General features: G+C 50.7%; 10 protein-coding genes across 10 annotated transcripts; 6 read left to right on the forward strand and 4 right to left on the reverse strand.

The window, feature by feature from the left end:
* Positions 1–845: 845 nt before the first annotated feature.
* Positions 846–1,590, forward strand: N7471_006306 (uncharacterized protein; the record flags this gene model as incomplete). The annotated part of the gene is given in 3 exon segments (XM_057279025.1): positions 846–1,051; positions 1,065–1,081; positions 1,133–1,590. The coding sequence occupies 3 exon segments, from the start codon at positions 846–848 to the stop codon at positions 1,588–1,590; spliced, it is 681 nt and encodes a 226-aa protein (XP_057138635.1).
* Positions 1,591–2,004: 414 nt separating this feature from the next.
* Positions 2,005–6,007, forward strand: N7471_006307 (telomerase reverse transcriptase; the record flags this gene model as incomplete). The annotated part of the gene is made up of 7 exons (XM_057279026.1): positions 2,005–2,451; positions 2,509–2,812; positions 2,872–3,114; positions 3,172–3,536; positions 3,589–3,920; positions 3,962–4,034; positions 4,097–6,007. 7 exons carry the CDS (start codon positions 2,005–2,007, stop codon positions 6,005–6,007), a joined length of 3,675 nt encoding a protein of 1,224 aa, XP_057138636.1.
* Positions 6,008–6,853: 846 nt separating this feature from the next.
* N7471_006308 (putative TBC domain protein) lies at positions 6,854–9,739 on the forward strand. The gene is made up of 2 exons (XM_057279027.1): positions 6,854–8,083; positions 8,140–9,739. The coding sequence occupies exons 1-2, from the start codon at positions 6,871–6,873 to the stop codon at positions 9,207–9,209; spliced, it is 2,283 nt and encodes a 760-aa protein (XP_057138637.1). The 5' UTR covers positions 6,854–6,870; the 3' UTR covers positions 9,210–9,739.
* A 418-nt stretch (positions 9,740–10,157) lies between these two features.
* N7471_006309 (cation-translocating P-type ATPase) lies at positions 10,158–13,460 on the reverse strand (the record flags this gene model as incomplete). The annotated part of the gene is made up of 1 exon (XM_057279028.1): positions 10,158–13,460. The coding sequence occupies one exon, from the start codon at positions 13,458–13,460 to the stop codon at positions 10,158–10,160; it is 3,303 nt and encodes a 1,100-aa protein (XP_057138638.1).
* A 1,240-nt stretch (positions 13,461–14,700) lies between these two features.
* On the forward strand, positions 14,701–16,047 carry N7471_006310 (uncharacterized protein; the record flags this gene model as incomplete). Its single annotated transcript, XM_057279029.1, has 2 exons — positions 14,701–15,852; positions 15,919–16,047. The coding sequence occupies 2 exons, from the start codon at positions 14,701–14,703 to the stop codon at positions 16,045–16,047; spliced, it is 1,281 nt and encodes a 426-aa protein (XP_057138639.1).
* Positions 16,048–16,187: 140 nt separating this feature from the next.
* N7471_006311 (SDR family NAD(P)-dependent oxidoreductase) lies at positions 16,188–17,130 on the reverse strand (the record flags this gene model as incomplete). Its single annotated transcript, XM_057279030.1, has 2 exons — positions 16,188–17,014; positions 17,067–17,130. 2 exons carry the CDS (start codon positions 17,128–17,130, stop codon positions 16,188–16,190), a joined length of 891 nt encoding a protein of 296 aa, XP_057138640.1.
* A 605-nt stretch (positions 17,131–17,735) lies between these two features.
* N7471_006312 (MDR family NADP-dependent oxidoreductase) lies at positions 17,736–18,858 on the reverse strand (the record flags this gene model as incomplete). Its single annotated transcript, XM_057279031.1, has 2 exons — positions 17,736–17,981; positions 18,040–18,858. The coding sequence occupies 2 exons, from the start codon at positions 18,856–18,858 to the stop codon at positions 17,736–17,738; spliced, it is 1,065 nt and encodes a 354-aa protein (XP_057138641.1).
* Positions 18,859–19,307: 449 nt separating this feature from the next.
* dprC lies at positions 19,308–19,896 on the forward strand (the record flags this gene model as incomplete). Its single annotated transcript, XM_057279032.1, has 2 exons — positions 19,308–19,700; positions 19,753–19,896. The coding sequence occupies 2 exons, from the start codon at positions 19,308–19,310 to the stop codon at positions 19,894–19,896; spliced, it is 537 nt and encodes a 178-aa protein (XP_057138642.1).
* A 624-nt stretch (positions 19,897–20,520) lies between these two features.
* On the forward strand, positions 20,521–23,330 carry N7471_006314 (uncharacterized protein; the record flags this gene model as incomplete). Its single annotated transcript, XM_057279033.1, is given in 2 exon segments — positions 20,521–22,808; positions 22,826–23,330. 2 exon segments carry the CDS (start codon positions 20,521–20,523, stop codon positions 23,328–23,330), a joined length of 2,793 nt encoding a protein of 930 aa, XP_057138643.1.
* A 261-nt stretch (positions 23,331–23,591) lies between these two features.
* N7471_006315 (ATP phosphoribosyltransferase) lies at positions 23,592–25,025 on the reverse strand (the record flags this gene model as incomplete). The annotated part of the gene is made up of 4 exons (XM_057279034.1): positions 23,592–24,212; positions 24,301–24,792; positions 24,912–24,946; positions 25,009–25,025. The coding sequence occupies 4 exons, from the start codon at positions 25,023–25,025 to the stop codon at positions 23,839–23,841; spliced, it is 918 nt and encodes a 305-aa protein (XP_057138644.1). The 3' UTR covers positions 23,592–23,838.
* Positions 25,026–25,153: the final 128 nt, after the last annotated feature.

Here is a 25,153-nt window from a genome sequence, read left to right on the forward strand (position 1 = left end):
GAGGGGTTTCAAAGCGAATCCTGGCAGTGGGCCGGTTTGTTAGCTCTCCGGGCCAATCCGTTTTGACGGGCTGACTTACACTAGTGACAATGAGAAGTTGAAGTTACAGTGTCGATCTATTTTTGAATATTTTGTGATGAAATGGAAGAATCGATGAGTTCGAGGAAGAGATTCGGGATAAAAGAAGAGAGAAGAAATAAATTGGGATATGTTTAACATGAAACTGAATTTCGGAAGTGGATTTGGTGGATTTCTTTGTCTTTTTCATTGTTAGCGTAGCGCAGATGTCTCCATACAAAGTACTGTCAATACTATAGGTAATCTTATATATCGCTTTGTGCTTTTCTACACATAGCTAGTAAAATACTTCAACCACATATATCTCACACCTGCCATACTGTAACTAACAGATATTGTACCTCTTGTCTCATCTCCAGGCACCAGATTAATCCCCTGAAGACTCCATGGATGACGCAGTGGGGACGCAATGGCCATCTAGACCGCCCTGTTCCATGGTTCACTCTGATGTTTAATTGGTAGCCTTGATTGGTTCCTGGGTTCCTGGTTTCACATACCTTTTTAGGGAAGTCTCATATAATTGTATATTGCACATATATTACCTAGGTATTTCAGAGACCTTTAATAGCTCATCAACCATGTGTATAAAAAAGACACTAATACTAGGAACGTGCCCGAGTTCAAGAAGGCGACCTCGGGAAAGAAGCATTTGCGCATCCGACGTGTCATGGGAATACCCCATTCGGGCGTAGGGTCACCTTTCTCTTCTGCCAACTCAACACTGCTTTTGCCAGCACAGTTTCACAGAACTGATATCTCACATAAATATGGAAGTTATCCAAAAGAATGAGGCATTTAGAAGGATTGATGGTAAAATGAAAATTTCCTACGTCCAGGTTTTTGTTCGGCAAGATGGCATATTATATTCCGGAATATGGACGAATCGATTAAATTCGCCAAAGACGCTGGACGATCTCCAGGAACTCAAGCAAATTCCAACCGAGGACAGGGGCCCAGAAGGGAAAACCGCTTGGTCAGCGATCTAGTTATGTGAAAACACCAAGTCTCCTCGCGTATATCGATAGAAATCTTGAAAAGTAAATCGCTCGCGAAGCCGAAACATGCGAAATTCTTCGCAAGAACTCCCTTCCGAACATCGTGACCTACTATGGCCACAAGGATACTCACGGTCGAGTCTCAGGGCTATGCTTCAGACGATATACGTCGACACTACTTGAAGTAGTCAACCGCCAACGCCTAAGCAAGGTCGCTTTCCTTTCAAGTGCGCGCGAACTAGTGAAACCGAATATGAAAAGTGGCCTAGAAGGAATTTTGGCCGCCATCAAACATCTTCATTCTTTTGGACTTGTCCATAACGACATCAACCCTGCAAACATTATGCTTGACGATGGTGGTACATTTATTCTCATTGATTCGATAGCTGTCGATGTATCGGGGAGTCGTTGCGCAACACCGAAACGAAAAGAACCCGCCACTGGCACGACCCTGCTGTCGATATTTCGCTCGAGAAAAATGACCTTCACGATTTCAGAGATCTACAGATCTGGTTGACTAGATCGGCGGGTTTTAGAAATTTACTTTTGAATCAATAGTAGTAGTCTAGGGGGTGGTCGTTAGAAATCAAGTACTGGAACTAGAAAATATATATTCCACTATATCTAATGATGTTTTCCTATCTTACTCGATTTGAGATAGAAGAGTAGCAGTTAGAGCTATCCCGATTGCTAGATAATCGCATGCAGTAATTCTAATAGCGAGTTTATAATTATTCTATCTATATCGAGAGTTAAGAAACTGATGATTGACTGTAGGTACCTTTTATATGTGGATCCCTAACAAAAGGTACATTTGCATTGAGTAAGAGTTTGCGTTGAGCCGTGGAGACCCTACGCCCGAAGGGGGTAGGGTCTCTTGTCAAGGGCCGGGTACTCCGTACTCCGTACAATACACATCTAATCGCCTAACATGGGCAAAAAGCGGAAAAGACCCATCAAGGCCCGCAGGCCCACGTCCTCGTCTCACACGGGTATCACTACATCTCCCCGCCGTTTCAGAACCCCCCATGCGCCAATTTCCCTGGGAACGAAAACAAGCCATCCCGTTATTTCCCTGTACTACCCACATGTCGTACCCTTGCGGGAGTACCTGCTCCAGCAACTTCCCGTGACCTCCAAGTCGCGTCGGCGCCGTATCCTGACATTGGGCTCGCGTGAAGACCAAGAGACCAATGCACAATCTCAAACACCCCAAACAGTGGCGGAGCTGCTAGACTCCACCCTGGTGGGTGTTCTGAAGGAATCTTCTCCGACCCTCAATTTGGAGCGACAAAAGCAATACTCATCTTTTAATGAGTCTCAATCGCGGTCGATTCTCGTCAGCACCGATACGGGGCCGACCTGTCCGCAGTCTGAGGTGCGTCCATGGCAGTCGAATCGTTTCTATGTATCAGACTGCTGACCCTTGTTGCAGGTGGTTGATTTTGTGATCTGGAAACTCTTCAATCATAACAATGGCTCCTACCAAAAGCCCGAGCATTTGCTGACGCTTGGCTTCCAACGCCCGTCTGTGGGGCAGAATGCTCAAGACACTAATATTCCAGGCATTGTGTCTCGATTCCCGAATCAGAATGTCCAGGTTCTCAAAGAGGGTGCATGGGCAGAGGTCCTTGGCTTGCTTGGTAGTAATGGGGAGGAGATTATGATGCAGCTCCTGTTCGATTGCGGAGTTTTTGCCGCTATCAACGCTCGAAACGGCAACTACTACCAACTCAGCGGTATGGTCTTCTCAAGGTGTGGAGAGGGACTTGAGCCTAATTTGCTGATCTTTTTCTAGGTCTACCGCTCTCGGTCCTCGAGCCTTCGAGCGATGCGTCCTCGGGAGCCAAGGAGTCTGCTGCCACAGCACAAGACCCAAAGCCTTCCAGTGATCAGAGACATTCCAAAGAGAGAGCTGAACGCAAACAGAATTCCGATAACACACTCCGAAGTCCAAACAGCATTGTGTTTCTACGGCGGCGTATCCTCTATGGACGTATCGAGTCCCAAAAGAAAGTACCCTCTGGACTGGGACAGACACGTACGTGCTTCGCCGTTTGAATATCGAATTCTAGGTTTATGCTAATTCCCACTCCAGATGTCCTTAGCCGCTTCTCGTCACTTGATTCGATGGCGCAAACAGTCCATGTAATGAAGTACATCTTTCCCTCGCAATTTGGCCTCCGGAATGTGTTTACGTTGGACTCGGATGAACGCAACATCATGGATGACTCGAAGAGTTTCATGTTTCGTGAGAGTGAGATATCTCGTTTGGAAGAAGAGAAACGACTACAGCGGCCCCAGCCCGAGAATGAAATCGCAGATGCAGATTGTGGCGGCGTGAGAAGTGTCAAGGTACCTAAGAGGCTTCGTGGAATTGCTATAGAGCTTGTCCGGAAGCTCCGGAACCGCAATGCGCAATGCTCCTACGGAGAGTTGCTGCGATACTATTGTCCAACCGATGTGAGACAATTTTGTTTACAATGGCTAGGATTGTGTAGCTGACCTTTGGCAGCAAACCGGACCCAGGAGACTTGGCGCATTTGCCTTCACACCTTATGCCAAAAACAGCGAGCCTATCTCCTCTCTCCAGTCAAACTTAGTTACACAGGTGCGAATTAACCACCCGTCGCCAAGTGATAGTTCGGCGCAAACCTCAGGTGATGTCTCGAGATTAGAGCCGCACATGGCTGTCGACGCATCTTGTGGAATCAATGCTGAGAAATCGGTGATTCGAAAAACCCAAAAAACTCAAGCCAGTCTGACTGATTATGCGACTCCGTCGTCTTCTGTCTCAGCATTTTGTCGAGCGGTGATCCAGAAATTGATCCCCCGACAGTTTTGGGGGTCGGTCCGGATGGTATTACGAACTTTAAGCTTGTCCTCAGACATGTTGATCGGTTTATCAAATTGCGACGATTCGAAAGTCTAAGTTTGCACGAAGTATGCAAAGGTGTCAAGGTTGGTTATTGTTTGCACTGGACTGATCGTCCGAGACAAGGCTGTACTGATCCACACGCTAGATAACAAGCATTCCTTGGCTGGAGCCACCCAAGGTCCAGACTACTTCAGGATCTGAGACAAGATCGAAGATCGCCCTGTCTGACTTGCACAAACGCACCGAACTACTCCACGAATTCATGTTTTGGATTTTCGATTCAATTCTTATTCCTCTCATTCGCTCGCACTTCTATGTCACAGAGTCTCAAATGCACCGAAACCGCCTGTTCTATTTCCGCCATGATCTGTGGCAGCAGTTGACCCAGCAACCTTTCGGGGACTTGAAGGCAACGATGTTTGAGGAGCTTGAGCCAGATCGAGCCCAACGTGTGCTGGCACGGCGGTCCCTTGGTTTCGGTGCTCTCCGTTTGCTTCCCAAATCTACAGGCCTCCGGCCCATCTTGAATCTTCGCAAACGAGCCTTGAAGGAATCTTCATGGGGGAAACGGGGTACGTACCTTGCCGCCAGCATCAATTCAAGTATTACGCCTATCTATAACATGTTGACCTACGAGAGCCAGCAAGCTCCTACCAAATTGGGCTCGTCAATGCTCTCCACTGGAGACATGCACCGCCGATTGAAGGCGTACAAAGAACAATTGTCCAAACGACTGCCCTTGGTTTCTAAACCTTGGCAATCCAAGCTCCCACCGATGTACTTCGTCAAGCTTGACATCAAAGCTTGTTTTGATACCATCCCCCAAGAAAAGTTGCTTAATCTTATCGAAGAGCTGGTCTCTGAAGAGAGCTACCGCATCTCAAAGCACGTCGAAATCCAACCACCCGCTCCTACTTCGCAACAAGGAAAGCCCACACGCAGATTTATGAGCCGCGCTGCGCCTGCCATGAGACCGCAACACCTACCGGATTTCGTCAATAACGGAGGCACTGCGCGAAAGGCCAATACTGTTTTCGTTGACTGTAAAGGTCAAAAAGATCAGGATGCTGAGAGTCTTCTGGGCCTCCTCAATGAACATGTCCGGAACAACCTCGTGAAGATAGGCAAGAAATATTTCCGCCAACGCAACGGCATCCCTCAAGGCTCCGTGCTATCCAGCATCCTTTGCAATTTCTTCTACGCTGAGCTTGAGCGAGAGGTACTGGGTTTTATTAAACCCGAGGATTCTCTACTCCTGCGACTTGTGGACGATTTCCTCCTGATCACACCGGATGCAGCCGTGGCAATGCAGTTCCTGGAAGTAATGATCCGGGGCCAACCATCGTACGGCGTACAAGTCAATCCAGCCAAAAGCATGGCCAATTTCAGCGCAGCCGTTGACGGAATTTTGCTCCCCAGACTAGAAGGGACCCCATTATTCCCATATTGCGGCAGTCTCATCGATACTCACACGCTGGAATTTCACCGCGATCGAGATCGCATCCTAGAGGGCGCCGAGTCAGCTGCTGCTACTCTCTGCAACACCTTAACGGTTGAGGCCAACCGCCTCCCCGGCCGCACTTTTCACCGCAAAGTGCTCTCCTCATTCCGCTTGCAGCTACATGCCATGTACATTGATGACGGGCACAACTCGCGCGCAGTTGTGCTAGCCAACCTCTACTGCAGCTTCATCACTTCTGCCATGAAGATGTACCGCTATATGAAGTCACTTCGGGGCCGTGCACACCCCGGTCCTGCCATCATAACACAGACCATCCGCGATTTGATTTCGCAGACGAACGGCACGATCCAAGCCCGGCGTGCTGGTAATTCGGAGTCTTCATTCTCGTGTTTCGTGCAGCGGTCCCATCTACAATATCTGGCTTCTGCGGCGTTTCGGTTTGTTTTGAAGCGCAAGCAAACGCGGTATGCGGTGGTGCTCCGCTGGCTAGACTCGCTGATCAAAGATGCTCGACCCACATCAGATTCCGAGGCTTTAAGGATGGCACAGGTGGTGAAGAAGGGAAATGCCATGTTTGAGGAGTGGCGGTTCTAGAATAGTTCTAGAGTGCTGGACTGTGGAATGTCTGCAAATCCAAATCGGTGTAATTGTATGATCAATTGCTCTCAACCTATACAAGTGTACAATTGTACACTCATCTCCCCTAGGGCCAGTTAAATTCATACTGTGCCACATCTAGTCAGACAACCAGAATTGGGCACAAATCCGACTAGATCCGACTAAAAGAGGTCATGGTTCAGGGGTTCAGATTAAGATATCTGTGTTCAGAGACTTTCAAGGCTGTGTAGGTTATCCCTTCCCATCTGGGCAGCAGATCGGGTTTACATGTAGAATGTATTGAATACTTGGTTGGTACTTGGTGATAACCCTTTCTGTACTAGTCTCAAGAAGTATCGCCGAGGTACCCCCCTGTTCTCGGCCAGACCGAGTGCGGCACTGCCTGAGGCTCTCCGTTTGCAGTCTTGAGCATCACGGTTTCTTCTTTTCACTCTCTTTTGGATTTCCATTGTATTTCGTCTCTCGTTTGCATCTTTTACTTCTTTTCTATTTACTTCTACCCCCACACTCATTTCTCACCTTTTTTGTTTACACTCCAAACCCCCTGACCCCCAATGGTCACCCCGTAATCTCCTCCCCTGATCCCTCTTTACACGACTACACCTGATCTGGATTTCATCAGGCTGCGGCTGTGCCTGCAATTACCTTAATCGACTTCTATTGCGGTGTTATTGTTTCATGTCTGAAAACCCTCGACCACTCTGATCCACAAACCTCAATCCTCGCGTCCGTTGTTGACCCCTTCCGGACATCCCGTCGATTTCCTCCCACTCTGTGTTTTTTTTGCAGGCAGATAAGAATTGTGGGAGATCAATACGTTTGAATAATTACATGAGATCATGACCACCGTTTGCCCAACACCCAATTCTCCCCCCGAGCTCTCCGGGTCGAAATCCTCCAAATCCTCCTCGTTTCATTCCTCCTCCCACCTGGACGGTCCGGACAGTATCTTTACGGACATCTCGAATTTCGAAGACATTGGCTTGGAAGATGATGCCGATTTGTCATACGCCGATTCACCAGGCTCCTACGGCCGCCCTGGGGTAATGGCACGGTCGCCCGCCGCCAGAATGTCAAGCAAAGTCCCTGCGACCTCAACTCGCGACCTGACCGCGACCCCGAAGCCTCGCAAGCGAAGCCCCCTACCCCCGATTCACAGTGGATCGGCCAATACGCCGGCAGGCTCCCTCACGACGAGAATTGGAAACCGGAGAGATTCGAGCAACACACTGCAGTCACCCGGTTTAACACCCGCGCAAGCTCGCCGTTCACGATCTGTCTCACCACTACGGCCGACATCCAGTCGCTCCACCTCGAGCACCAGCCTAGCTCTGTCTCCGCTATCCGCACGAGTGCCTATCCAAAAACAAACATGGCAACCGAATCGCAAGTCGCTTAAAGACCTGGAGGAAGAATATCATGACTCGGATGATGAACTACCGGACGATGCAAGTCTGTGGAACATTCCTATTTCTCCGCGCCCAGTCCAAGATCGGGCTCCATCACGGTCTGCCAGCCCAAATGGTCGCAGCCCCGGGGGTGGTCGCAGCCCCGGGCGGCGACCACTACCTATCCAGCACACCGTACCGGGAAGCGATAAGCCAGCGTCACCCGAAAATACGGCCAAGGCATCCCGCATGAAGCGTATACAGCGATCGAGCTCCGCAGGACCGGAGCGTGGACAAATCTCGCCACGCAACCCTCGCACCTACTCGTATAACAGTTTTCTATCTGACTTGTCCGAGGAAGCAAAGATCATCACCGAAGCTCTGGAGCTGCATGCTGATGATAGAGACCGCAAGCGGGAGGAGCATGTTCAAACTGGTGCTCCGCGGAAGTCCAGCGAGGACTCGCATCGCGCATCCCGTGATGCTGTCGCTTTACCGCCTCTGCAGAAATCAAATATCATGATAGATCCGCTGCCAATTAGCAAGGAGAAAGAAAAGGTTCTGTCGCGGACGCGCCCAAGCTGGCTTCCGCCTAAGGACCAGAAGGAGGAGAAAAAACACCTGAAGCAGTATCAGCAAATGATGGCCCAGTCTCGAGAAATCGGTATGTGCTAAGACAAGAGCCTTGAATTATTGTCGGCCTTCTAATCGGTATTTCAGAGAAACGCAAAGCTGCCAAGGATGCAAATGCGCAGTGTGAAAAGGACAACACCCGAGTAACACTGCAGAACATCTGGGATGAATACGTGTATCCAAATTGGGACCGCGCTCTGCGCGAGCCCCGAATTCGCGAGTTATGGTGGCGTGGAATTCCGCCTCGCAACCGAGGCACCATATGGAACCGAGCTATTGGCAACGAATTAGCATTATCCGAGGAAACCTTTACCAAAGCGCTGCTCCGAGCAAAGGATCTCCAAATCAAGAAAGATGGAGAAAGCGAGAACAACAAACGACTATTGGACTGCTTTGAGGCAATCGAAACAGACGTGCCCAAGGCCTTCCCAGATCTGAACCTCTTCCAAGAAGGCGGTCCACTACGGGAAACCCTCAGCGACGTCCTGAAGGCATACTGCATGTACCGCAGCGACGTAGGCTACATCTACGGCCTGCACACTATCGCCGCCCTACTCGTTTTGCAATTCCCTACTCCTGCTTCTGCCTTCCTCGCCATGGCCAACGCTCTCAACCGTCCCTTACCCGTCGCGTTCCTCACCTGGGACCGCGGCGCCATGGCCCGTTCTTACACACTGGCCTCAGACACCTTGCTCTACAAGTTCCCCCGTCTACACACTCACCTGACCGAAACCCTCAACCTCTCTGAGGCAGAGATCTGGGAGCCCATCTTCCGCTCGCTGCTGACAAACGGCCTGGACCTCGAGTGCATCTCCCGCGTCTGGGACTGCTGGGTCTTCGAGGGCGACCGCATCATGATCCGCTCCGCCGTCGCCATTCTGGGCTGTCTCCGGGCCCAGCTATTCTCTTTCCACCAGATTGATGACCAGTCCCGTCTTGCTGTGCGCGACGTGCTGGGCTGGGGTCCCCGCAATCATGGAGCAAACACCCAAAAACCCAAAGAGCGACACAGCGCCCCTGCCGCAGCCGGCTTTGGCGGTGGGCAGATCGAAAACCCCGGTGTTGGTGATTATTGGGTTCTTACTGCTGCAGGCGATGAAGATGGGTTTATGAATGCCGTCCGAGAAGCTGGGAAGGTGCGCCAACAAGCTCAATAGGCTTGTTGGATATGACACGGGCTGTGTTTGGTTGCGCCTTGAGAATCTGTGTGCTCTAGCCTGTCTGGTCCCCACTTTTACCCCGGCCTTTTCTTCCTTTTCTTCCCCTTCTTTTTCCTCGTCATACCCCCCACACCCACGATGCCTCATCGATCTTGATATCCACTCGCTATCCCGGAGAACGCATGGCACGACACAGCTTGGCCAACGCGTCTGCTTGTCTTACTATCCATCCTCTACCCCGTATACACATATGTCACTCGCTGCACAGCCGTTTTGTCTATTCTCTATATCTCGGACTGCATGAGAACCACTCGCTTCTCTCTTCTCATTATATTTTCTCCTTTTTGTTCCCATCCAGGAATCCAAGTATTCTTAGCTCATTGATTGGTCTTTTTTCACTTCCTGCTTTTCCCGCTACTTCTCCATCTTGTATTTTTAGCCATCCTGACTTTCATGCCCTGATGCAATCGCTGTTTTTTGTCGTTGGTACGTACTTGTTTAGTGGTATTACAAGCAATTCAGGCCTTTCCAATCTTTCCATTGTTTTCACGAGAGAAATATACTGCCTTTGTATAGTTGGGATAGGTAGTGTTAGTATTGGATGGAGGAACTGACTGATTACATTTACATTTCTTAAGGAACAAAGCCGGGAAGAGGGTAGAGCTATGTCTTTGAGGAGATACATCTAGGAAAGGGATAAGTGTCATATCTCATTTTTGATTGGTAGGTAGCTATGTTCATTACATCTAGGGGCAACAGCCTCTATGGGTATATTTCCCCTTTACTCTCGCCAAAGCCATAAAATCATCGTGACAAGGGAAGTAAACATTAAAGAAACGAAGCAAGCCATATGCTCCGTGATAAGTGTGCGATGTGATCAACTTGCACACATTTCGGGGGTTTTAGTTTTTTTCTTTTTTCATGGGTAATCATTTCCAATATTCTTCACCACGCAACCCAGGCAACAGGTCCCTTGGGGAACATTCTGACCAGGACCTTGCGCAGTTCATCCATACACAGAACACCCATTGCAAGACCAAGCGGGATGAACCAGAACTCAAGGGGCACTGAGGCCGTGCTGAACAAGTTCTGGATGCCCGGGACTTCAGTGACGAAGATGGCGATGATCAATGAAATAAGAATGGCCAGAGGCAACCACGGGTTGCGACGAGCTGGACGGATCGGATCAGCTTGGAGGATGGACATGCGCTTGCTGCGGACAGACAAGACATTGCCCCATTGCATGATGACCAGGGTGACGAAGTAGACAGACTGGCCCACGCTGACGAAGTGGTTCAGCTCGTCCGCGGTATATCCGTGGAAGCCGTCGGTATAGCCCTCAAACGCGAAGATGAGGTCGGAGAAGGGGATACCGGCGTGGCGCCACATGTACAGGAAGAACATGGAGTGGGCACTGAAGGCTTCCATTACACCGACGAACAGGTACGACTGGCCGTAGATGCGGAGGTTGATCAGGTGGTCCTTGGTGGGACGTCGTGGGGGAAGACTGAGGAGGTCGAATTCTTCTTTCTCCATGATGAGGGAAAGAGACAGGAACAGATCGGTGAACACACAGACCATGATCATGAGGAACGTGCTGAGTGGGGAAGGACAGCCGAAGAAGACGTTCATGATAACGGGCCAAATCTCAGACCAACTACCTGCTGGGAGTAGGTAGGCGATCACCTTCTGCAGGTTCTGGAAGACCAACCGACCAAGGCGAATGGCCTCGATGATAGAATCGAACTTGTCCAAGAGGACCAGATCAGCTGCCTCGATTGCCACGTCGCTGCCAGATCCGACTGCAATACCCACGTCTGCGGCACGTAGGGCTGGGGCATCGTTGACACCATCACCTGTCACAGCAACGACGTAACCACGAGCTTGGAGTTCTGTTACAATGCGAAGCTTTTGCTCAGGGGTGGTGCGGGCGAAAACAATCTCGTCGTAGCCGCATACTGTTTCCCAATCCTCTGCACTTAACGATGACAAGTTGGGTCCTTCAAGAAGCAGGCTGTGTCGTGACTTGGGAACTTTGACTTCCATTTTTGGGTCGAGGCCATCTCTCAGCTCTTCCACGGTGTCCGGCTCAGCTTGCCCGTCATAGATTCCAATCTCACGAGCGATGGCAGCCGCGGTCAATCCGAAGTCGCCGGTAACCATGAAGAAACGGATACCCGCCTTGCGACAAGCTGCGACAGTAGAGGCGGTCTCCGGGCGTGGTGGATCGACAATACCGAAGATACCGAGAACTGTGAGATCCTGCACACCGTGGTCTATAATCTCATTGTTGAAATCGTTAGAGCCAAGGACAGAGCGGGGAATGTAGCGACGTTGGCAGATGACAATCACCCGCTCTGCGCGGCGTGATAGTTTAGCCTGGAAATTCGAGAATTTTTCCCGCGCCTCGACATCTAGTGGACGGACTGCATTGTGAACAGCGGACCAATAAGTGGCGCAACGATCCAGCAGCACATCTGGTGCTCCCTTGACGTATAGAATGAATTCCTTGGTAGATTTGGGATCACGGTGCAGGGTGAGCATCCACTTGTTCTTCGAGTTGAATGGAATCTGATGCACACGTTCATATGGAGCCAGGGCAGTCGGGGATGTTAATCCAACACTGTCACCAAATCTCAAAACTGCTGCATCTGTAGCATTGCCATTGACAGCGCGTTCATGAATGGGCAGATTCATCGTAGTCGGGTCGAAGGTGGCGTCATTACACAAAACAGATGCTTCCAGCATATTTCGTAGGCCTCCGGCAAGATCAACAGTTCCGAACTCGCCAGGAACTAAATCCTCGAGGTTGTATTCCCAATCAACCATTCCGAGTGACTTGACAAACATGCGGTTTTGAGTGAGTGTGCCAGTCTTGTCGGAGCAGAGGACATTCACACAGCCCAGAGTCTCAACGGTTGACAGACCCTTAGGCAAAATGTTGGTCTTTTTCATCCGCTTGGCAATCATCATAAGGGTCAATGCGACAGCGACAGGCATTCCCTCGGGGATGAAGGCAACAACACACCCCATGACATTGTTCAGCATGGCCACAACACTCATGTAGGAAGGGTGATCTTTGCGCAACCATCCCAGCCAAGTGAAAAGAATCAGCAAAGCCAAGAAGACCGTAAGAATGACAATAATAGTGACGAAGCGATTGATCTCTCGTTGGATCAAGGTTGACTTTTGCTTGACACCAGCTGTCATCGAGGCAATACGGCCCATCACGGAGCGAGAGCCGGTCAAAACAACAATTCCAATGGCATTGCCATTGGTGACACCGGTTCCCATGAGAGCAATATTCCTAGTCTCCAAGAAGTTGATCTCGGTGCAATCAATGGCGCCTTCAACCTCGTCCGACTCGCCTGTCAGAATAGCACGGTCAAAGCGAACATCGCCTGAGCTGGACAAAAGACGCATGTCAGCTGGGACCTTGTTTCCGATTCCAATGTGAACAATGTCACCAGCGACCAGTTCTGTAGCAGGGAGATGCACAAGTTTCTCATCCCGCATCACCATGGCTTCTGCAGGGAGGAGATCTAAGATGGAGTTCATGACACGTTTCGTGGACCAATCTTGGAAAGCCGAGAAGCTTGCTTGCAAAGCAATGACGATCAGAATGAGGACAGCCAGAGCAAGGTTTTGAGCCGAGGGTGGGTTGCTGAGAGGCTTCCAGCAGATGAAGAAGATGACGACTCCGACCCAAAGAACAGAGCAGAAGCCACCAAAGACGTAGAAGAAGATCTTCTTGAGATAATTCTCCCCATGGTGGGCAATGACGTTCTTGCCGTCGCGCTCCAAACGTGTGGCAGCAGAGGACGAGCTTAGTCCAGTACGCTGATCGACATTGAATTCTCGACACAGGCTGTCGGGGGATATGATGTGGAAGTCCAAGGTCTCGAAGTAGTCTTGGTGGGGCTGCTTCTCTGTGGTATTGACAGTAGCCTCCTTGGGGGCGTTCTGGGATTCCGAGATCTGGATGGAGATGGTTCGGAACTCAATTGGTAGCTCGGGCATTCCCTGGATGCTGCTTCTGGTGCTATGGATGGTATCACGGCTTATCGAGCGGGGCCGGTTGATCTGAGTCGGCTGGTAGATAGACCGAAATCCCTCTGCGGAGGTGGACTGGTCGAAGGTGATCTGCGTGGAACGTCCAGTGCGCTCATCATCATTGAGCGTAGCACCTTCTGACTCGACGTCGACGTCGACGTCGTTCTTGCCGTGATCTGGATTCATGGGTGCCATGGTGTGAAATAGGTTAGGGGAGAGAAGGGAAGAGGGGAGGAGGAGTGAAGAAGAGAAAAATTGGGAAAGCCCTAAATCTAAACCAGAACACTACAAGAGTGACGATAGCCCTGAAAGGAAAGCAGAGACTAAATAAGAACACTGGTGAAGAGTAGCTGAAGGGAAGATAAAATCGTAGATGTGCGACCCTCAGCCTTTTATATAGACACCAGGGTGTGGGAGGCTCCGATTATGTCTAAACCCAAGCTGGTCAAGCTGTACGAATTGGGAAGGTTCTCCCAGCAAGAAATGTTGTATCAAGCAGCCACGCAGCCCACGCGAGTCCACGAGGGACCTGCCGGTTCTGGGGACTCGAATGAGGGAATAAAGGGAAGATCATGAAGGTCCACAGATACATGATCAACTGCATAGGTTTGCATATTAAAGCCAGGTACCACAAATGGATGATACCTCGTATATCGACTATGACAGCTGTGGTGCGCTATCCCATGAATATTACATACATGTGCCGTAATATTACCATAAATAGGAGGCTTAGGCCAATCATTAACCAGCGAAATATAGTTATGTGACAATACAATACACAGCCCTAACTTATCCCCTCTGGTTCAGCAACGAGTTCCCTGGGATATGAAACAGAAAGAGATTTCTGGTAGTAACAGATAAGAACAAATGCCGCAGATTTCCTAAAAAAGGCAAAGTGTAACAAAAAAAAATGAAAAAGTACACAGCCACGAAAGTGCGGTGTTAATCCCCGGCCGTGAGGGATTTTTCCTCTCCACAGATTAACCAGGACTCAATTCAGACCTCACACTACCGGAATTATACTATAGGCTTCCGCAATCGAATTTTTTCCTCTCTTTCGCTAACAGCGGCTTCGAAGGATTGGAAAAAAATTTATTTTTTAAATCGCTCTTAAATTGAGCAGTTTGTCCTGTCCAATCGCAGAATATCCCAACTAATTGGAATCGAATCTGATCTTTCCATGGGACTATGATGTAGGAATTGGAGTTGAACATTCCTCCCACCCGTGCTACCTTTATTGTTCCTCTAGATCTGTAAGGGGGCAATTCCCTCATTCACTCTAATTCCAGTCTATAAAAAGGGCATTGGCTTGATGCCTCGTTGATAATATGATGTCTCTCTTTGTTCAATTTTTTGGAGTTCTTCCACGCTGTAAGCGCCTCAGCAGCCACATATAGGAAAGGAAGGACGTCACCACACCTGTACAACGGTTGTCATGCGTTCTCCAGCCCAGACCGTCGATCATCACCACACCTTGATACGAGGGAAGCTCTCAGCTGAACACCACCTGTCCAATAGTATCGCTATCAAGAACAACAACCTACCCCTGTTGAAGGCAGTCCCAACAGAGGAGCAACCCTTGTTAGACCGAGACTCGACGCCATCAATATCTACTCAATCACAATCACAATCACAATCTCCATTCCCATCGCCAAACCTCCCCTTTATAGACAAGTACGGCCGTTATCGCCAAATGGTACACTATGGCTCAAACAGCACAACCCGTCTCCACGAAACCAAGATAAACGAAACAAGCAATAATCACAATAATCAACTTGTCGCGGTCAAAGTCTACCGACGCTCCATCCTAAGAGGTCCCCCAAGCTCTTCCCACTCAACATCTCTCCACCCAAGCCACCCCAACATCCTCCCAATCCTAGACATCCTCCACAATGAACGCAACGAGCTCTGTCTGGTAATGCCATATTGCGCCGGCGGCGACCTAAACACCCTCCTATGCCGCAAAGGGGCCCTCCCAACGCAAGAAGCGGACTGTATAATAACCCAGATCCTGCGCGCTCTTGCCTTCCTACACGATCACGGCACGGCACACCGCGATGTCCGCCTCGAGACGGTTCTGCTCACTGCCAACGGAGCCGTAAAGCTAGCTGGGTTCGGCGATGGACATATCCGGCGGATCTGGGAGGAGACTGCTGAGGCCGGGGCTGGAGGAAGGCTTCCCCCGCGACCACAGCCACCTACACAAAGTGCATGGTCGTTCGCGCTACCGTGGCCGCTGAATTCATTATGTCGGCAAAGTTCTGAGACTTCTTCTGGCAATGGTAGTCAGGCTGTCATTGCCAACTCACCGACTGCTTCGTTTGTGGGTATGAGACTTCCGTATATTCCCCCGGAAGAATTCAAGCTTCATTTTCAATCACGTTGTCATGATGAACATGGCAAAAGTAGTGAGTGTGATTCTCGTCCCGCTGATGTGTGGGCCACTGCCATGGTTTACATGGCACTCGTGACCGATCGGATTTTGTGGCGTAGTGCGCGTCCCAATCAGGAGGATGGGCGGTATCTGGAGTATCTTCATTCTCGCAGCGAGGAGGATGGATACCCGCCGATCGAGGCTCTAGGGCAGGTATGTTGTAGTATATCTTTGGGAAGCTTCGGCTCAGAAGACAGGTCACTAATATCTGGTATTTAGAGACGACGCAACGCTATCTATGCAATGCTTCACCCCATTTCTTGGAAGCGTATCACAACTACCAAGTTGTTGCAATCGGAATGGATAGACGGTGTGACAGTTTGCGAAGCGGGCGCGAAGGGATATTGAACGAGGCTGGAATTCGATACCTTTACAATGCGTGCTTAGAGTCTTGATGCTTATTTTGATATGTTTGTTCTTAGCTTCCTTTCAGATACCCTAACAAATTTGCTTTTTGTTACAAACAACTCTTGCTATCCAACTCCCACTCACACAGACCCAGCAGCAAGAACATATCCCCCATCAACAACAACACTCTGCCCATTCAAGTACTGATTACAAACCGCAAAAATCACAGCACTACCCATATCCTCATCCCTCCCAGGCCTAGCAGCAGGAACCTTCTCCCGATACTTCTCAGCCGGAATAAAACTCTTCTGCATCTCATCACTCTCCCCTGCAGTCATCTCACTCGGAAAAACCCCAGGTGCAATATGATTAACCCTAACACGCAACTTCGACGTACTAACCTCATGCGCAAGCATCTTGGTCAAATGAATCGCCGCCGCCTTGGAGGCATTATACGCAAAATGATGCTGCGAGACCTTCACAATGCCCGATATGGAAGTCGTATTGAGCACAGTGCTAGACCAACCATGTTCGACCTCCGAGCCGCGCTGCAGCAGCGGCAGGAATGCCGTCGTCATGAAGAAGATCTGTGAGACGTTCGTGCGGAATACCGAGTCCCATTCGTCGAATGTCGCGGCTGGGTCCTCGAAGAGGGTCTCGCGGAGCTTGGATGCGTCTTCGTGCTCGGTTTCTTGCGTTTGGCTGGATATTCCCGCGTTGTTAATTAGGATTGATAGGTGGCCTTCGCGCGTGGAGATCTCGGAGACTAGCTTTTTGATCTCGTCTTTTTTGGTGACGTCGGCTGGGAGGGGGATGATTTGGCCACTTATGTCGTTGCCGTAGAGAGTGGCTACGCGGTCGAGTTTCTTTGCCGTGCGTCCGGTTATGTATACTTTGGCGCCGTTCACGGCTAATGCTTGCGCTGCCATTAGGCCTATTCCTGAGCCGCCGCCTGTGATGAGGGCCACTGGTGTTGTTAGAATAGAGTTTTTGGATTCGAGCGGTTATATATAGCTCACCTTTGTCCTTCACATTGAACAGGTTTTCGAGCTTGAAGCTTTGGTTGCTTTCATTGGCTGCCATTTTGATCTTTTCTAGAATGGGTGGTTTTCTGGTATGATTTATTCCCAATTGACGACAAGGCAGGAGAGGAGAGAGTCTGGGTATTCGGATTGATGGAATTGAGGTTAGGGCTGTTTGGCTCTTGTTGAGAGCTCGTATATGGAATCGTGGCATGGCTATATATATAGACGAAGTAAAATGTGGATAAATCATGCAGGACAAGAGCTCAAACCTGTTCTAGTCATGAATCATTTGTAGGTCATCTGTTGCTCCAATGAACTGTCTGAATATCTTCCAATTCCTGCTAAATCTTGAATATCAAAGTAGACGAACGTGGTAACAGGGGCTCAAATGTATCAGAGTGACGTCACTTCAAGTGTGGACAGAGCAGCAAGACTCAGACAGAGAAAAGACAGAGCAAAAAAAGAAAACAAAATCCCACCGGGATCTATCTTACTGTTTAATATAAAAATTTGAAGTGAATTTGATTTCATATATCTTTTGAGATATCCTCATGCTAGAAATATATTTAGTACCCGAGGTAAAAGGCAATATTTAGCATGGCCTGCATCAAAAGCATCCTGTACAAGACCCGAAACCCGAAATTCGCGCTTCTAGATATACGTTCACAGCTTGGCCTTTGCAGCCAACGCCTCGCTAACCGGCGCTACCTCAACCATCATCTTACCGGTGTTTGCACCAGCATATAGGTCAATGAGACCCTGAGGCGCCGCTTCCAAGCCACCAGGCACGATATGCTCTTTGCGCTTGAGCTTACCCTCAGCCAACCAAGAGCCGAGCTCCTTGAGTGCAGCGGGGAATTGCTTCACATGATCGAAGACAATGAAACCCTTCAGCGTGATCCGTTGGGACTGTCATAAATTAGCCCTCAGTCCCCAAATAATAACCACCAGGTGCAAGGGAACTCACAATCACACTCATAAAACTGCCCGGACCCTGCGGCTTAGCAGCATTATACTGACTGATAGCGCCACAGATAGCAAAGCGCGAGCCTTGAGCCGCCCTCGCCAAGCAAGCATCAAGGATATCACCACCGGTGTTATCAAAGAAGACATCAATATACTCCGGCGTAGCGATCTTAAGCTGCTTCCTCCAATCGGGATCCTTATAATTGATCGCCGAATCAAACCCAAGCTCCTTAACCAAGAAATCACACTTCTCCTTAGTACCCGCCAACCCCACAACGCGCTTAGCGCCCTTAATGCGCGCAATCTGGCCAGCCACCATACCCGTCGCGCCCGCAGCACCAGAAACAACAACCGTGTCTCCCTTCTTCAGTTGTGCGATCTCAACCATGCCGAAGTAGGCTGTCAGCCCGGTCATGCCGAGCACGGACATTGCGTCCGTGGGCCGTCCGCCTTCCGGCACGGTTATCTTCTGTGCTTCTTTCGCGTCGACAACCGCATACTCCTGCCAGCCGGAGCCCGCAACGACCCAGTCACCCTTGCTGTACTTGGATGTCAGACCGCTGCCTACGGAGAGGACTTGGGCGATGCTCTGCCCGCGCATCACGGCGCCTTGCTCGACGGGCGCGATGTAGGAGCGTTTGGCGGTGAGCCATTGGCGCATCGCTGGGTCCAGGGAGAGGTAGTGCACGCGTACGAGGAGCTTGTCTGTGGGGACATCTTTGGGGATGGGGAGGGTGTTTAGGCGGAAAGTGCCAGTGCTGAGAGAGGGGTCGATGGCCGGGGCCGGAGGGGTGGTGTAGATGATTTGTTTGTTGGACATTTTGGAGGATATTTGAGGGGGATTAGAGTGAAGGGAGAAGCTGTGTTGTAAAGAGAGGAGAGGAGGTAAAGATATAAAAATATCTATGTTGGAAGTAGCATCGGAGACGCTCCATATTAGGAAAACTGCTCCTTGGACCTCGGCTTTTCCCCGGGCCAAAGAAGAACTGTTGAATAATCAATTTCGTGGGGATGCATTATTAGCTTTTTATTTGGACATAAAAATATATATGCATACATCTCAGAAGAGCTGAGAGCTGGTGTACATAGAACTCTGGAAAAGTACGATTTATACATTTACTCCTACCCCAGTCTATCCTCATGGTGACGTCATTATCCAGGAAGTATAAACCAAAGGAACTACGAGAACTGCAGGAAGAACGAGAACTGCCACATTTCTCCTAATAACACCAAACCAAGAACAGCAGTAAATCAAATATATGTACAATCATGTCTCAGGCATATCAAGCCTACGAACACGCCGATACAACCCACAACGCCAGCGGCGCAGTGGCTGGCGGCTCTTCAACCGGCGCCCCAGGCCTCCCAACAGGCCTGCGCGATCCACGATCCGAGTACAACGCAACCAAAGGCTACAATCCGGCCACAGGAGCCAGTTATTCCAAATCATCAGCGGGCGGACCAACCCAGACCCACCAGCGACCGCTCTCGCCGTCACCGTCTCGCAGCGAGGACCGGATTGTGGGGGATGCGCCGCTCCCGCACACGGCTAGTACGGCGCAGCGGGCAGATATGCAGGATCGTTCGGGTCGTGGGTCTAAGGCTGCACGGGTTGGTGGGGGGTTCGGGAACAAAGTCAAGGGCGCTGCGGCGTCAGTTCATGTAAGTTGAACTCTCTTTGATTCAGGGAATTGGGGATCTGATTGTGGTGTAGGGTGCTGGAGAGTCATTGCGTGGGGCACTGACTACAGCTGTTGATCGGGCTTTTGGGTCTAATGAGGGTGCTGAGAGGAATGAGGAGATTGCGAATAAGGGCGCAGAGGAGATTCGGTCTGGTCGGTTTACGGAGAATAAATAATTAGATGGCGAGCATACTTTGTAATCGTGAAATTAAATAGGAGTTTGGATTATTAAACATATAGTTCCAGAATGTACTTATTATTAAAAATAAGCTTGGAAGTCATTCAAAACAAGTCGGACAGTTAGGGCATCCCCCGAATTCAACGGCGATCACAGATTGGTGTACATATATGTAGCAGAAAGAGATAGATAACAATATAGGTGTACATTGTCAAGCCAAGCGTCTAGCATTTGCTTAAAAATTCTTGTTTGTTCTTATTTGTACTTGTTTTTATTCAGATGTTTAAGTTTTATAGGTTCGAACATCCGACCGACCCGGGCTGTGCTGGTGGAACCCACCTGTTTCCGGGCATTTATGAACGCAACACTCCAAAATAAAACAACATTGAACACACATTCTTCTTCAAGTATACTACCTTGTACAATATACATACGTCAGGGGCAAGTTTTCTACAATCTATTATTATTACTCCACGTTTTGCGCCCGGCCCACATTGGTGCATCATACAGCATCATACAGCATCATACAGCCAATGCCAAGTTTTGGGATAGTTGCACACTCGAACGACCTCATGCTTTGAACCCCGTTTTGGAGCTTTCTCTTTTCTCGGCATAAATCGCCATGGCCTCAGTTCCTGCCGACCAACCCCATTCCTCACGTCTGGCCCCGGAAAGCGCTGCAACGGCGGCCGCTTCAACACACCCGCAGAAACAAACTGTGGACTCCTCGGAGACATCCTCAAATCCGGTCTCAGACTCTCCCTCCCACTATTCGTCCTTCTCCAGCTCCGACAGCGACGAACCAATCCCGCACTCGATCGAAGTTACCGATGAAGATGCCGCCGGCGACGTGGTGGGGGTTAGCATCGGGCGCGAGCAGAGCCGCATGAAGGCCCGAGCAACCCCCGTGGAAGAGAAGAATCGGGTGCTGGAACACCAGGGCACATATTTTACGCCTATCCCGGATACTATAGGCGAGGATGGACTGTTTGCGTCGGAACTCACGGCCGAGCCAGAGTCAGTGGAGCCCAAGGTCGAAAAGGCACCAGCACCGGCACCAGCACCGGCACCACGCGAACGAAGGTCCGGACATAAGCCTAGGGCGTCATACCCCTCTGCACAATATAAAGAGCCCGAACCAGGCCACCTTGCGCATGGCCCTCGCAGCGATCTGTTTGCGTCGGCTCCTGGAAAGACCGGGTCGAAAGATACAGCCGTGAGCCAGCGGTCTGGCTTTGTCGGGACCTTATTGAAGAACACATTACCTCGCCGACCACGTGCCTGGTCTGGCGAGTTTAAGAAATTCCTGCCTGACCTGACCTCTCTGAGGAAACGGCCATCTCTCTCGTTCCGTGCCCACAATGGCCAAAACAGACTCCGCAGCCAGACGGTAGCCCCCGCAGCTAAAAGCAACTTGGGATTGCCGAAAAGAACTTCATCGCTGATCCTGCGTCGGCCGCCATCACCTCTTGCACCTAGTAGCTCTAGCATTGACGATGACGGAGAAGCCGCTCACCCGATACCTGAGCTGCGCTCACCAGATGGAACCTCGGCTGCGAAACATTCCTTCATACGGAGGCCTAGTTCAGCGATGCCCGGTCGACCGCCAAGTCTGCGGAGGTCCTCGTCGGATCAATCGCTGTATCTGCGTGCGTCCTCCACGGCATCGTCCCTAGAGCAGCGACCATTATACGAGAATGTACACACTCAGGTAAACAGCCGGTTCAAGGCAATCAAGGATAGTCTCCAGGACTCGAGTAGCAGACTGCTCAGCATGCCGAATCTCCATCTGCAGGATATACGCACTGATTGGGGTTCTCGCCCGTTCCTGCCAGAGCTTGGAAACGGTTCATCGAGTAACAGCAACGGTGCCTGCGGTACTACCAAAGCGGAACAACCACCGCGGGTTGCAACCCCGCCGCTAACTCCGCGGAACAATGTTAACATAACACATCCAATCTTGGAAGAAGCAATGGCAGACCTCACGGGCGATGTCGTGATTCTAGGAGGCTATCGAGGATCAATCCTGCGGTCTGCTAAGCCACCCCACCGTCAACTTTGGGTGCCGATGAAGGTTGGCCTGAATCTGCGGAAAGTAGACTTGGAGGTCGGTCTGAACCCAGAGGACGAGGAACGCATGGAAGAGACCATCATTCCGTCTGGGGTTCTCTCCCACGTTGGCCCGGTGGATGTCTGTCGACGATTGATGAAGCGGCTGCGCAAGAGCGAAAATGCCCTGAGTGGCGATATGCGCGTCCACGATTATGGATATGACTGGCGTCTAAGCCCCGAGCTTCTCTCGCGCAGACTCATCTCCTTCCTAGAGAGCCTGCCATGCAACCAGGAGCCTTCACCGGGTGAGCCCCGACGCGGCGCTACAGTCATCGCGCACAGCCTGGGCGGTCTCATAACCCGACACGCGGTCAACGAGCGACCCGATCTATTCGCGGGAGTCGTGTACGCAGGCGTACCCCAGCACTGCGTGAACATCCTCGGACCACTCCGCAGCGGCGACGACGTCCTCCTCAGCTCTCGCGTTCTAACAGCGCAAGTAAACTTCACCTTCCGCACTAGCTTCGCCCTCCTCCCGGAAGACGGCCACTGCTTCATCGACAAGCAAAGCAAAAAGGAATTCCGCATCGACTTCTTCAACCCCAAAACCTGGGAAGACCACCGTCTCTCCCCTTGCATGGGTCCAGCCTTCCCCGTACCCCCAACACCAGTAACCCTCGGCTTCAAAGACATCCCCATAATCGGCAAGCGCTTCTCCATGGGTCCGCGCGAGGACTCCGACGAATTCCTCAGTCAACAAGACCTACACAACCACCCCCAAGACGGCCACCACGCCCTCACAGCAACAGAAAAAGACATATACGCCCGCAACAACAACACACCCCATAACCCAGCCTCGTACGCTGCCTACGCAGCGGAAAAACCCAAAACCCCGCCGATGGCTTGGTCGGACCAGGCGCACAACCGCGCAGCAGCGCGGCAACCTCCAAAATAGCCACGACGAGCACCATTCCGCTCCCCGCAGCGAGGGAGTACCTGCAGCGCACGCTGGCGGATACCAAGCGGTTCAAGGCAAATCTGGCGTTCCGGCCGACGCACCATTCCGAGAACAGATACCCGCCTGCGGCGGTGTTGTACGGGAAGACGTTGCCGACTGTGTACGGGGCGCGGGTTGTCTCGCGTGAGGGTATTAAGCAGGTTGATGCGTATGATGATCTTGCGTTTGCAGCTGGGGATGGGGTTTGTCTTGCTTCGGCTGCTATGTTGCCGCCTGGATATAGGATTATTAAGGATGGGTTGGTGAAGAGTGATCGTGGGCATGTTGGGTTGCTTGGGGATCTTGAGGGGGTTGGGCAGTGTCTTAGGGCTATTCATCGGGGGAGGAAGGAGGGGGTTGGATTGGGGGAGAAGGAATTGTGAGTGCATGTGGTTTTGCATGGGTTTTTGTTTTCTGGTGTTGGTCTGTTTTCTTGATGATCTTTTGATGATACCATTACCATATGTTTGATGATTTTTGTTGAGTTATGTGGTTTTGGGCACGATTTTGGATATGGCACATTTGGATGTGACTGTATCATACATATGTACTGGCATTGAGGTATATTCTCGTTTCTATGGGGGAGGATGAGGCTATTTATATAGAAATAGAAAGATAGAGAAGAAAGTTAGAGCAGAGCTCAATATACGAACATGAATATGATCTCCTTGCACACACGCTATGTAACCTTATGCCATTTCTATGTATGTGCTTTTTGTCCTCTTAATCCAATACCCATTAGAGCAGAGAGACAGTCTCTATCAAGACCAAACAGAAGAAAAGGAGACAGTATCCCGGAAGTTCCATCACAGTATATAAAGTTAAAAAAAGAATTATCATGAAGAAGGATGCTATAAAAACCCAAAAAGAAAACAAAGTATCATCAAGTCTTTAATCCGTGCGCGAGTTGGCAATGTGCAAGACCAAGATATCACTCGCGCCGACCTTAATTAGCTCATCCATTACCGTAGCAATGCGCTTCTTCTCCACCATCGAGCTGACAGCAACCCATCCCTCCTCCTCGAGCGCGGTGATAGTAGGCGCGCGCTTGCCGGGGGTAATCTTAGACGCGACGGGCAGTTGATCACGAGGGATGTTGTATTGGCACAGGACGAACTTCTGGGCGGTGATGACACCGCGCAGACGGGAGCTGAGGAGGGTAAGGATGTCGCTGTTAGACTTGCGGGACTTGACCAGCACGGCGGTGCTGGAGACAACGGTGTCAATTGCCTTCAAGCCAGCGGCCTTCATGGTTTCACCGGACTCTGAACAGAAGATTGAGTGTTAGCAACGGGTTCCGGTTCCATGTTCCACAGGATAGTATTTCAGTGGGCTGGCGATTATGCAACATACCAACAAGATCAACGATACCATCCGCGACGCCGAGAGCGCAAGCAGCCTCAACACTACCGCCGACATACTTGATCTTCGTAGAGAGCTTCTGGCCAGCCTCCGCTCCCTCCAGGTTACGGAAGAAAGCCTCGGTGAGGGCAGTGAAGCTGGTCACAACGTTGCGGCCAACGAGGTCCTTGGCCTCCTTGATATTGCCCTTCTCAGGGACCTGCACCTGCAGCTTGCAGGCGCCGAAGCCCAGGTCGAGGAGCTCCTCCACGTTGGAGGCCTCGCCGGCGGGCAGGGTGGCATCGTGCTCGGCGACTTGGTCGCGGCCAGTGATACCCAGATCGACGCGGCCTTCGCCGACGAAGGTCGGGATGTCGGCGGCGGGCAGGAAGATCAGCGCAATGGGCAGGTTCTTGACCAGCGCGATGTCTAGACGGGTTTCGCGGCGGAACTGGACGTCACAGCCGGCGAGGAGATCGAGGGTTGCTTGTTGAAGACGTCCTTCTGTATGGTGGGGTTTGCGTCGTCAGTCTTAGGTTCTTTATCTTTGTTTCTTGTTTCTCGTTCATGCGGGTATCGCTGCTTGCAGAGGTCTATGAGTCACGATTTGGGAGGGCACTTGCTTTTGGGTACGGCGAAGAGGAGACGGCCTTCCAGGCTGATTAGAATTGTTATGTTAGTAGGGATTCTAATGCGAGTTTGTAATTGAAATTGACTCACTGGTTGACGAGATCCATGGCGATAGAGCGGTGCGGCGCGGGGCTTTTCACGGATTGGTGGGGGAATAAGCGGATCGGGGATCGATTGACAAGGTAGTTAAGTCAGTTGCAATTCAGAGACTGTGAATATATCTTGGAGACAAGAT

The sequence above is a fragment of the Penicillium samsonianum genome (assembly GCF_028829775.1).
Source record: "Penicillium samsonianum strain IBT 33392 chromosome Unknown utg000003l_segment0_segment0, whole genome shotgun sequence".
Classification (NCBI taxonomy): Eukaryota; Fungi; Ascomycota; class Eurotiomycetes; order Eurotiales; family Aspergillaceae; genus Penicillium; species Penicillium samsonianum.